We start from the raw sequence: 12,500 nt of genomic DNA, 5'->3' as shown, positions 1-12,500 counted from the left end.
ACAGACACACAGGTCACACATGTACACAACAACACAGACATACACAGGTCACACGTGTACACAACAACACAGACACATACAGGTCACATGACAGGTCACACATGTACACAACAACACGGACACACACAGGTCACACATGTACACAACAACACAGACACACACAGGTCACACGTGCACACAACAACACAGACACACACAGGAACATACGTCAGACATGTACACAACAACACAGACACACACAGGTCACACATGCACACAACAACACAGACACACACAGGTCACACGTGCACACAACAACACAGACACACACAGGAACACATGTACACAACAACACAGACACACACAGGAACATACGTCAGACATGTACACAACAACACAAAATATAATCAACCAATCGAATTTGATTTGTGTATTCCATATTCACAAATCACAATTTGTCTCATGGACTTTAACAAGCTGAGTTCTGATCTCAACCCTCAACACGGGCAGATGATCTCACAACTTACACAGACACAAAAAAGACACAAAACAACCACAAAGAGAGAGCAAACCTTCACATTTGTGTGTTTGTTTTTTCTAGTATGTTAATCAGGGTTGAACACGTGATGAAGATGAAGTTCCTCTTCACTCAGCATCAGGAGCTTCTCTAGAACAGGTCACACTGTTGTGATGTCATCAGACTGTGTGTTATGAGTTGTGATGTCATCAGACTGTGTGTTATGAGTTGTGATGTCATCAGACTGTGTGTGATGAACTGTGATGTCAGCGCTCTGTGTCTCACCTGACAGGACGAAGAGGAAGATGATGAAGGTCTGAGACGATGGGCAGCGGAGAGACGAGACGGCAGCCATGCTGTGTGTGTGTGTGTCTGCGTGTGTGTGTGCTTTGTCTAGTTAGACAACCACACAGTGTGACTCTGTGATGGAGCTGGGGGGGTCATTGAGGGGGGGGAGAGAGACACTGTTTCTGTGTGTGTGTGTGTCTGTCGTTACCAGGGACAGTTTGGGTTCAATACCATCGTTGTGAGGACATTTTGTTGGTCCTCACTTTTTCAATGGACTGTTTGACGTAGATTTAATGTTAGAATCCGGTTTAGGTCGGAGCTAGGCTTAGCTAAGTGGCTAGGGAATGTATTATGCCGATGATTGTACTCACTGAAATAGAAATACAAACGTGTGTGTGTGTGTGTGACATGAACAAAGGGGAGGGGCCCGAGTCGTATTTTAGAACTTGTGAAAGGGGACGACACATGGACCCAGTGTGACATCATCCAGAAGAACAGTGAAATCACAGATCACACCATCACAGATTTCTGCTGTTCCACTAAAGGAAGGAGGTACTGAGGACAGAAGGACTTTATCTGTCTGTAGCACACACACACACACACACACACACACACACACACACACACACACACACACACAGAGACAAACACACACACAAACACACGCACACACACAGGGACTGACTGTGTGGAGATGTCGTTCTCTCACAGTCGACTCATTATTCACATCAAATATATTTCTTCTCCAGTTTTTTCTTTGGAAACTAAGAATCAGACGATTTAATTGTAAAATTGTAAAATTGTATAATCTGACCACGTTTCACTTTGAGGAAAAAATTGAAACCAACTTTATTTAAACTCTTCTACCTGAAAGCAGCAGCTGGATGACAGTGAGTCTGATGTGTGAGTGAGAACCAGAGAGAGTTTGGGTAATAACCACTTCATCAGACACAGAGACCAGTTCACCATGTGTGGCTGCAGGGGGCGCTGTTCTTCAGTGGTTTTCAATTGTATTATATATACATGGCGAGGAACGTCATCATCTTGCATTTAGCGTTACTCGACTCACGCTTTAAGGACACATCACCACTTCTCATTTGAACTTTCTTTAGAGAGGAGAGAGAGATTTTTATAAGTTATAGAACTTGTTTTGGTAAAGGGAGCTCATTTTCATTAGAGGGACTTTTATTCTGAAGGTTGTTGTGTCCGGAAGTTGTTAGCCTGATGCCGGTGACACGGAGCTAAATCCGGTGGGTTTATCCGGTAACGTTAAAGTAACGAGAAACAAAGTGTGTCCGTCCGCGTGAACAGGTGAGACGTGAGAGCAGCGGAGGGAACCGGGGAACTCACGTAAAGTCACACGTCACGCTGGAGACAAGCGGAAGTGCACCAGGCTAACGGCAGCTAGCTGTGACGCTAACAGGAAGTGCTAGAGCTCAGGGGTCTGGATGGCGTCGAGGCGGGGCACCTGGTGGAGTCGACCCGGGCCGCAGTGAAGGTGAGCCCGCTAGAGCCGGCCGCTAGCCCCGGAGCTAGCTGCTAACTCCGGAGCTAGCTGCTAGCTGCTAGCATCATAGACTGATAACAGTTCAAACTAATGACACAGGGAAACTCGCTGGTTAACAGTTGACTAGTCTGATCTGATCTAATGCAGATAATCCAGCCAGGTAAAGATCCTGTGGCATCAACACGTGGAACGTTCTCTTTTTAGATATTAAACCATGTAATAACCGGTAATAACCTGACCTAATCTGAGTTATCACCATAGTAACCTGACCTAATCTGAGTTATCACCATAGTAACCTGACCTAATCTGAGTTATCACCATAGTAACCTGCCTCAATCTGAGTTATCACCATAGTAACCTGCCTCAATCTGAGTTATCACCCTAGAAACCTGTCTCAATCTGAGTATCACCATAGTAACCTGACCTAATCTGATTTATCACCATTGCAACCTGACCTAATCTGAGTTATCACCATAGTAACCTGACTTAATCTGAGTAATCACCATAGTAACCTGACCTAATCTGAGTTATCACCATAGTTACCTGACCTAATCTGAGTTATCACCATAGTAACCTGACTTAATCTGAGTAATCACCATAGTTACCTGACCTAATCTGAGTTATCACCATAGTTACCTGACCTAATCTGAGTTATCACCATAGTAACCTGACCTAATCTGAGTTATCACCATAGTAACCTGACCTAATCTGAGTATCACCATAGTAACCTGACCCAATCTGAATAATCACCATAGCAACCTGACCTAATCTGAGTTATCACCATAGTTACCTGACCTAATCTGATTTATCACCATAGTAACCTGACCTAATCTGAGTTATCACCATAGTAACCTGACCTAATCTGAGTATCACCATAGTAACCTGACCCAATCTGAATAATCACCATAGCAACCTGACCTAATCTGAGTTATCACCATAGTTACCTGACCTAATCTGATTTATCACCATAGTAACCTGACCTAATCTGAGTTATCACCATAGTAACCTGACCTAATCTGAGTTATCACCATAGTAACCTGACCTAATCTGATTTATCACCATAGTAACCTGACCTAATCTGAGTTATCACCATAGTAACCTGACGATTAGATCTGAGTTATCACCATAGTAACCTTACGATTAGGTCAGGTTACTATGGTGATAAATCAGATTAGGTCAGGTTACTATGGTGATAAATCAGATTAGGTCAGGTTACTATGGTGATAACTCCTAATCTGAGTTATCACCATAGAAACCACGTCCTTCCCAGTGGACAGAGGTGGAGTTGCTTACTGAAATGTTTGATCCAATAGTTCTGACTAATATTGTGAATAATGTAATAATAATCACCTGAACTTGAGCAGATGCAACATTGAAGATGTAGTATTGACTGTTGGGACCTTGATTTCCCCGTGGCGCCCCCTGCAGGATGCTCCAGGGCCCGTACGGCGGCCTGGACCGGGAGCGGCCCCTGATCCGGCTGCCCTTCACCAGCCTGGCTGTGGCCACGGTGCTGCTGCCTCTCACCGGCCTCATCGCCTGCCTCCTGCTCTCACTGCTCTACCACTACGAGGACGCCACGTACACACACTGTCAGGTGAGTCCTCGCCACACGCTCACGTCTCCACTTCCTCCAGATGACATCATGTGGGTGGAGCCGTGTTTCCGTCTCAGCTGTCAATCACGATGTCTCGTTCTGTTTGTCTCAACACGAATCTGTGTGATAAGAACGACAGAAACCATCTTTGAGTTACATTTATTAATGTCTACTTAGATCATATTTTTTGGTCCGAGTCCCCTCTGCTAACATGGAGGAGGCGGGGTCTATCCATCATCAATCACATTATATTCGTATAAAACCCATATTCGCAAATCCCAGTTTGTCTCATAGTCTTTAACAAGGTGAGATGTCCTCTGTTCTTCACCCTCAACTAGAGTCAAACTACTGAGACCTAACACTCAAATATCCCGTTTGCACTCTAATGAGCTGCAGCTTCAGCTCTTCACTCCAGAATCAATCAGGACCTTTCAACGTGATTTACTGGAGACGGCAAATCAAGTTCTGATATGTTTATCATCAGAGAAGTAATATTTAACAAACATTATATAGTAGTGTGATCAGCTTTAAGAACAAAGTGTTTACTAATGTTCTTCATTGCTTTTCATGTTGTATATTTTTATTTTTTAATTATATTGTTGGTCAACAATGAATAAAATGAAATTCTTTCTGAATTGAAGTCAAAATGTGCGTCTTCTTCTCACCACCCAGGTGTCCAACTACCTCCCGTCCATCAGCGCCGCCATCAGCCGCATGCCGGAGCGCTACATCTGGCGCGGCTGCATCGGCCTCCACTCGGCGCCACGCTACCTGGTGGCCGTCGCCTACTTCAACTTCTACCGCAGCCGCTTCGCCAAGAGGCTGCCGGAGCTGCTGCTCAGCGGCCTGGTTCTCCTCTGCAGCCTCACGGAGAACACGGGCCTGCTGCTGCTCACATACGTGTCGTCCACGGAAACGTACAGTGAGTAGCACCAGTCAGCTGACCCAGGTCCTCCAGTCAGAGGAGAGAGAGCTGACGTGAGGTCAGAGCCTCCTTCCCACTGCGAGGATGATCTTTTATCGTCCACTCATCAGAACTCGTACTGTTTCTCTGCAGGTCTTCATAAAAACGGATTCATCGCGTTCATAGGGAGCTCGCTGCTGCACATGCTCATTACGTGCTGGCTGTGGCACGTGAACAGGAGATACTGTGTGAACCCAGAGGTAAATGAGCTTCCCACTGTCTGATGTTAGAGTTATTACCAGTAAAGTCCATGTGAAGGTTTATTTTTACGTTTGCGTTGCTTTAATGTTCTGATGCTCGTCATAACGACAGCAACCAATCAGGGTCCACAGCGCTCAGGGCGGACCTTAGAGAACAGGGGGATTCCCCACCTCCATGATCAATCCTCCAGTCTGACGTTTGATTTCAGACAGAACGTGTATTTGATAGATTTGAAGGTTGCTTTATCTTCATGTTAATTTTTTTTAAGATTATACAATTAGTGATTATATCAATAATTAATACCTTGACGTATTTGTATTGATATACTTTATTCATAGATATGATAAACATTCTGTGGACATTGAACTACGTCAACCATCAGGACTGTTTGAAGCAGTGACGACTCCTCGTCTGTGGGGGGCGCTGCAGGCCAGCGAGAGCTTTATATCCACACAGCAGGGTTTTATTGCTCTGCTGGAGGAAGTTCAGGTCTCAGTGTGTTGGAGGTTTGAAGACATATATATATATATATATCATATTAATCCTTCTCCAGGAGCTTCAGTGGTCTCCACATGTTAAACTGTAGTTCAGGTTCTCTCACTCGAGCAGCACATGGACAATCAAGTTCCGAATTAACATCTGACTCAATCTAACAACTTTATTTTGGTTCTTCCTTGTTACACACACACTCCACACACACACACACACACACACACACACACACACACACACACACACACACACACACACTCACTTCACACTCACACACACTCTCTGTGGAGTTAAACTCTTTACGGTCAAACTCTGACCAACAACAGTAATACTGAGTAATAAAGATATGATTGAGTGAATGTTGTTGCTCATGTTCAATTCTCTCTTTGTCTCTGTCACGCTGTGGGTTTCTCAGGAAGTGACATCATACAGATGGAAGGTGCGTCTCTTCCTGTTTAACGTGGGCTGTTGTCTGGCTGCAGCGTACTTCTTCAGACGCCACAACCAGTTCTGTGAGACCGGAGGTACGTCTCTACACTCGTCAGGGGTCAAAGTTCAGATCCTGATCAGGTGTCTGTTGATTTTCAGTTCAGTGGGTTCACTGCAGTCAAAGTTCAACACATGAAAACCACTTTATCTCTCAGACCCAGAGCTCAACACATGTTATCCCCACGTGTGGCTGCAGGGGGCGCTGATAGTGTTGATTTGAGTGTCAGTGATTCTGCAGCCTCAGACTTTTTACGAAGCTAAAAGTTAAAGAATCCATCACCTGCAGATCATCTGTTGGTTTATTTTGTTCAGCAACTGTCAAAATGACTTTCATTCTTCAGGTTTTCAGTTTCAATTGATGAGACAATACATGTGTCTCTCTCTCTCTCTCTCTCTCTCTCTCTCTCTCTCTCTCTCTCTCCAGTCTACACCCTGTTCGCCCTGTTTGAATACCTGGTGGTCTTCTCCAACATGGCCTTCCACATGACGGCCTTCTGGGACTTCGGGAGCAAGGAGGTGTTAGTGGCCACGCCCCCTGAGGACAAACGATACTGAACTTAACGAAGCCTTGAGTCCGTTGGGACGTGGACGTGATTCCAGCAGCTGCTGTGAAGATGGACATGTCCAGTTAGTTCTGTCATCTGATCAACACAGGTTCTGAGACCAGACTTTAAACAACACAACATGAATCCTCTTTAATGATGACTCAGCGGTTCTCTCCTGTTCAGCAGCCGTTTACAAAGTGTCCTCTGAGTGTGTGTATTTTTATATTGCGTGATATGTATATTTGTGAGGACCATTTTAAGCACAAACCTTACAGAGTCGGGACCTTTTTGGAAAGTGAGGACATTTTGGCCGATGGTCTCTTTCTCCGAGGCTGAAGACTTGGTTTGTGTTCAGGTTAGTCTTTTAGTTTAGATCATGTTAGGCCGAGGCGCTGGACAAGCATTATGCCAACGACAGAAGTACAAGAATGTGTGTGTGGACCTTAAATCATTTATTTTCTCAGAGATGGTTTCTGTCATCAGCAACATAGACTCTAACAAGTTAGCAAGCTAGCAGTTTGGTAACATCAAACGAGAAGATGAGACTGTTCAGAGGTGTTATTAACATTTTGAAGAATATCTAAAATGTAAGTTAACTTCTTGAGATCCATTGTTTCTGAAAACGTCAGCAAACAGGAAGTTAGCTTTGTAACTGCGGCTCAGTCCATGTTTGTTTATCAGGCGACTGTCGTCACATTCAGCTGGAGACGAGGGACAGGAAGAGGAAGCTGAGATCCTGAGCTGAAGGGAATCAAACAACTACACAACCTTTCGTTCTGCTTCCACCTGCACATGTTTGGTCCATTTTCTGTACAACGATAATGTGACATTTTCAGGAGTGTTTGTGGTTCAGTTATTAAATCGTCTGACAACATAAAAGCTACGTCATGGTTTGAGGAAGTTGTTTGTCTGAACAGGAGCAGAGACCTGGTGGTGCGCCAGCAGGGGGAGCACTTCAGTTGCTACTTTAGTGAAGGCTTTACATGGAACTTCACATGAAGCTCTGAAACCTCTAAACAGCTGATCAGGCAGTCGTCATAACAACAGCGGGACAATGTGATGGAAGACAAGGATGAGATCTGTTTTTAACTTCTTGTTTAATTTGTTATCAGTGAAGATGAAAACCACAAACCCCCAAATATCTGTTTGTACTTGTACTGAGCTAAACACACCTGGAGCACGGTAGTGTTCGGGTCACATGGTCGGGTTCTGTTCCCGCCTCTTTCTGCTCCGGAACACAACTTCCTGTGAAGCTGCTCACATTTCAAACACTGGCACTTTGTCGTCTTAATTAAATTCAGGTACTTTTACAAACATAAGACATTTTAAAATTTCAGTCTCAGTTTTTGCACAAAATCGTTTCTCTCCCGTCGTCCCTCTGGGTCGGGGGGGGGTGGGGTTGGAGGCCCTACAGCAGGACGCAGGCCCTCTTGATGACGGTGGGCTGCGGGTTGAGGAAGGCCCTCACCGCCTCGGAGAACACGTCCTTTATACCGTCCTGGTTGAGGGCCGAACACTCCATGTAGCGGATGGCTTGGATCTGGCGGGCGAGGGCGGTGCCCTGCTGGGTGGTGATGGGCGACTGGTTCTGCTCCTTCAGCTTCTTCAGGGTGTCTGCGTCGTTTCGGAGGTCGCTCTTTGTGCCGACCAGGAGGATGGGCACGCCGGGACAATGGTGAGACACCTGACGATGGAGATAACCATGGAGCTCAGTGAAGACACAAAAATGAGTTTAGAACATTTAGAAAAGCAACAAATCGCTAAGCATAAACCCGTGGGACTTCACATGATGTGTTTGACCTCTGACCTCTGGGTGCCACTTGTGCTTGATGTTCTCGTACGACGCCGGGCTGGAGATGGAGAAGCAGACGATGAAGACGTTGGTCTGCGGGTACGACAGCGTCCTCAGCCGGTCGTACTCCTCCTGACCGGCCGTGTCCCACAGGTTCAGACTGATGATCCTTCCGTCCAACGTCACCTGAATGCACCAAACACAAACACACACATGACCACTCCTGACTGACCATCAACACACACACACACACACACACACACACACACACACACACACACACCTGGCTGCTGTAGTTGTCAAACACAGTTGGGATGTACTCTTTTGGGAATGCTCCAGTGGTGTAAGAGATGAGGAGGCAGGTCTTCCCCACAGCACCATCACCCACAACCACACACTTTATAGTCTGCATGATGACCTCTGACCTTCAGTGACCTGTGGCACGCACACACACACACACACACACACTATCACAGGTTTGAATTGAATAAAACCAACTTTATTTTGCTATCAGAAGAGAGAAGGACCTGAGTTTACCTTGGGAGCGTCTGATTGGTTGGTTCTTGCTGCTCCAGCTGCAACAGACGCTTCAGTTTGGTTCAGTTAACAGAGTTTGTTCAGAAACACGTGACGTCCCATCGTCTCACTGCAGAGACAGAGACAGAGAGACAGAGAGAGAGAGACAGAGACAGACAGAGAGACAGAGAGACAGAGAGACAGAGAGACAGAGACAGACAGGAGGAAGGTTTGTCTTCTGTCAGTATCTGTGTTTATGGAAATGATCTGCAGAGGGAAACGCTCTCCAAACAAAGCAGGGATCTTATCCTGCAACACACACACACACACACACACACACACACACACACACACACACACACACACACACACACACACACACACACACACACATTCAAATACACAGATTTGAATGTGTGTGTGTGACTCAGTGTGAATTAACTAAACTCAGACACTATTTACTTGTTTATGAGTTTCCATCATTTTTTCATCTCTGTTAACTTTAGCTGCACTGTTAGAGGTGGTGTTAGTCTCTCAGGTGGAGTTAGTCTCTCAGGTGGAGTTAGAGTCTCTCAGGTGGAGTTAGTCTCTCAGGTGGAGTTAGTCTCTCAGGTGGTGTTAGTCTCTCAGGTGGAGTTAGTCTCTCAGGTGGAGTTAGAGTCTCTCAGGTGGAGTTAGTCTCTCAGGTGGAGTTAGTCTGTCAGGTGGAGTTAGTCTCCCAGGTGGACTTAGAGTCTCTCAGGTGGAGTTAGTCTCTCAGTAGGAGTAAGTCTCTCAGGTGGAGTTAGTCTCTCAAGTAGATAGTCTCTCAGGTGGAGTTAGAGTCTCTCAGGTGGAGTTAGTCTCTCAGGTGGAGTTAGTCTCTCAGTAGGAGTAAGTCTCTCAGGCGGAGTTAGTCTCTCAGTAGGAGTAAGTCTCTCAGGCGGAGTTAGTCTCTCAGGTGGAGTTAGAGTCTCTCAGGTGGAGTTAGAGTCTCTCAGGTGGAGTTAGTCTCTCAGGTGGCGTTACTCCTCAGGTGGAGTTAGTCTCTCAGGTGGAGTTAGTCTCTCAGGCGCAGTTAGTCTCTCAGGTGGAGTTAGAGTCTCTCAGGTGGAGTTAGAGTCTCTCAGGTGGAGTTAATCTCTCAGGTTGAGTTAGTCTCTCAGGCGGAGTTAGTCTCTCAGGTGGAGTTAGTCTCTCAGGTGGAGTTAATCTCTCAGGTTGAGTTAGTCTCTCAGGTGGAGTTAGTCTCTCAGGTGGTGTTAGTCTCTCAGGTGGAGTTAGAGTCTCTCAGGTGGAGTAAATCTCTCAGGTTGAGTTAGAGTCTCTCAGGTGGAGTTAATCTCTCAGGTTGAGTTAGTCTCTCAGGTGGAGTTAATATCTCAGGTTGAGTTAGTCTCTCAGGTGGAGTTAGTCTCTCAGGTGGTGTTAGTCTCTCAGGTGGAGTTAGAGTCTCTCAGGTGGAGTAAATCTCTCAGGTTGAGTTAGAGTTTCTCAGGTGGAGTTAATCTCTCAGGTTGAGTTAGTCTCTCAGGTGGAGTTAGAGTCTCTCAGGTGGAGTTAGTCTCTCAGGTGGTGTTAGTCTCTCAGGTGGAGTTAAAGTTTCTCAGGTGGAGTTAGTCTCTCAGGTGGTGTTAGTCTCTCAGGCGGAGTTAGTCTCTCAGGTGGAGTTACTCTCTCAGGTGGAGTTTGAGTCTCTCAGGTGGAGTTAGTCTCTCAGGTGGAGTTAGTCTCTCAGGTGGAGTTAGTCTCTCAGGTGGAGTTAGTCTGTCAGGTGGAGTTAGTCTCTCAGGTGGAGTTAGTCTTTCAGGTGGAGTTTGAGTCTCTCAGGTGGAGTTAGTCTCTCAGGCGGAGTTAGTAAGAGTCTCTCAGGTGGAGTTAGTCTCTCAGGTGGAGTTAGTCTCGTGTTTAGATCTATATTCTCTTATCTCTGCCTCAGTTTGTGTTTCAGAGTTTTACAGACGAAGAAGAGAAACGATTTGAACGAGAACATTAAACTGCAGAAGATAAAGTTTCTGTAGTTTCTCTCCAGATGTCTGGATCAGGAAAGTGGTTCAACCCAGACTCCGGGGACACTGACCCTCCCCCCCTCCGTCAGCTGATCTCACTCCTGCTGGAAGCTTCAACCTCTGATCTCACTGGGATGAACAGTAACATTGAGTCAAGTACAGTTAGTACATCTGTGTGATACTTGTACTGAAGTATTTTCATCTGAAAACCACCTCGTACTTTTACATTTTGTAGACATGTACTTTTTACTCCACTACATTATCTGACAAGTTACTTTAACATGAAAGTATGATTCATAAACAACAGTGTTTAAGCTTCAGTGATGAATCAATGAACTCCTCAGACCATGTGTCACTTTAACGTGTAACATGTGTTTCATCACGATTATTACAGTTAATAGATTAATTAAGAAATGAATCCACCATGAAAATAGTAAGTGAATTTTCCTGATGAAACTCGTGTATTATTATCAAATTTAAATGTTTCTTGTATTTCAGTGAATCACAGATATTGGGAAACTTTTACTAAGTAACTGATGTGGAAACTTCTTCCCTCTGACCTGTAACAGGAATTTACATTATTACTCTGATATTCTTCATTTCTCTTATTGTCTGTCACAGCCTCTTACAGATGTTTACCTTTATTTTGAAAACCTCAGTAATTTTCTTGACTAGCTGTTTATCAAACAAACAGGGACTAGATTCATTCACTGCTACTGGAGTTGATGAAGGACAACACACACACACACACACCCACCCACACACACACACACACACACACACACACAAACACACATATTGAAGTTGTTAACATGCAGAGATGAAAGTGTCGAAACGTCGTCTTTTGAAACGGACGTTTGAACAAAAGGAAACTTTCTGCGGCTTGGTGTTGAAACGCGACCTCGAGACTCTGAGACACGACGAGCTTCACTTTGACCTGAGTCATGATTTCATGAAGGAGAAAAAATAGATGGAAATCTAATAAATTGATGAAATTTGTGTTAACACTCCTGCAGTCGCCCCCTGGTGTCTGTCTGTAGTATAGGTCATGAACCCCTCCTCCTCCATGTTAGCAGACGGGACATGGACCGAAATAAAATATCAAAGTAGACGTTAAACCTGGACTTCGATGACACGGCTCCAATCCACGATTACTACTCTGACTGCAAAGAACATCACCACCACTAGATGGCACTGTTTGTCTCTGAGATATTTTGGCTTCATTCTGGAGGAGTCTGTATTTACAGTCTGTGACAGATCCTGCCAACAACCAATCAAATGTCTTCACAACAACATTACTGTTCATTTCTCTCTCAGATTCGATGAACCATAACAACGCTGGGAGCCAATCAGAATTCATCCCGGACACATCCTGTAAACCACAGATCTGTGTTGAACTGACTCTATCAAACATGAAGACGTTCGATTCTGTCCCTGATATCAAAGTAGGAAACGTTTCTGCCACGTGTGACAGAATCAAGCGGATCCAGATCTGCAGTGAAACCAGCAGCTGTGAAGCTGATGTGAGGGAACGAGCTGGGACAGAGAGAGGAAGAAGAAGAAGACACCGAAAAGAGGAAGAAGAAACCCTAACCGGCTGAAAATGACTGAACCAGTCATTGTGC

At 45.2% G+C, this 12,500-nt stretch overlaps 3 protein-coding genes across 4 annotated transcripts in view; 1 reads left to right on the top strand and 2 right to left on the bottom strand.

Annotated features, from left to right (window-relative positions):
* The window catches only part of timd4 (T cell immunoglobulin and mucin domain containing 4), a 4,991-nt gene extending 4,140 nt beyond the window's left edge, over window positions 1–851 (bottom strand). The window contains exon 1 of the mRNA XM_061086275.1: window positions 782–851. Coding sequence (XP_060942258.1) covers window positions 782–851 — 70 coding nt within the window. The remainder of the gene's footprint in view (window positions 1–781) is intronic.
* A 1,190-nt stretch (window positions 852–2,041) lies between these two features.
* Window positions 2,042–7,462, top strand: pgap2 (post-GPI attachment to proteins 2). Of its 2 annotated transcripts, none has more exons than XM_061085796.1 (6): window positions 2,042–2,282; window positions 3,720–3,888; window positions 4,561–4,810; window positions 4,946–5,052; window positions 5,961–6,069; window positions 6,459–7,462. In XM_061085796.1, exons 2-6 carry the CDS (start codon window positions 3,721–3,723, stop codon window positions 6,587–6,589), a joined length of 765 nt encoding a protein of 254 aa, XP_060941779.1. In that variant the 5' UTR covers window positions 2,042–2,282; window position 3,720; the 3' UTR covers window positions 6,590–7,462. The 2 variants fall into 2 exon arrangements, with proteins under 2 accessions (XP_060941779.1, XP_060941780.1); XM_061085797.1 differs by lacking the exon at window positions 2,042–2,282 and adding an exon at window positions 2,420–2,451.
* Window positions 7,463–7,657: 195 nt separating this feature from the next.
* The window catches only part of rhogb (ras homolog family member Gb), a 6,614-nt gene continuing 1,771 nt past the window's right edge, over window positions 7,658–12,500 (bottom strand). Inside the window, exons 2-5 of the mRNA XM_061086319.1 lie at window positions 8,909–9,017; window positions 8,655–8,806; window positions 8,387–8,557; window positions 7,658–8,263 (exon numbers count right to left, since the gene is read on the bottom strand). Of these exons, the coding sequence (XP_060942302.1) occupies window positions 7,988–8,263; window positions 8,387–8,557; window positions 8,655–8,783 (576 nt within the window). The 5' untranslated portion in view covers window positions 8,784–8,806; window positions 8,909–9,017 and the 3' untranslated portion in view covers window positions 7,658–7,987. The remainder of the gene's footprint in view (window positions 8,264–8,386; window positions 8,558–8,654; window positions 8,807–8,908; window positions 9,018–12,500) is intronic.

This window comes from Limanda limanda, chromosome 14 (assembly GCF_963576545.1).
Source record: "Limanda limanda chromosome 14, fLimLim1.1, whole genome shotgun sequence".
In the NCBI taxonomy this organism is placed as follows: Eukaryota; Metazoa; Chordata; class Actinopteri; order Pleuronectiformes; family Pleuronectidae; genus Limanda; species Limanda limanda.
Note: the sequence above shows the minus strand (reverse complement) of the source record. Positions and strands in the feature narration are given on the sequence as shown.

Coding starts and splice junctions, on each gene's coding strand:
- pgap2 (XM_061085796.1), top strand. CDS start 3,721: ATGCTCCAGGGCCCGTACGGCGGCCTGGACCGGGAGCGGCCCCTGATC. Junction 3,889..4,560: donor CCACGTACACACACTGTCAG/GTGAGTCCTCGC, acceptor CTCACCACCCAG/GTGTCCAACTACCTCCCGTC. Junction 4,811..4,945: donor GTCGTCCACGGAAACGTACA/GTGAGTAGCACC, acceptor GTTTCTCTGCAG/GTCTTCATAAAAACGGATTC.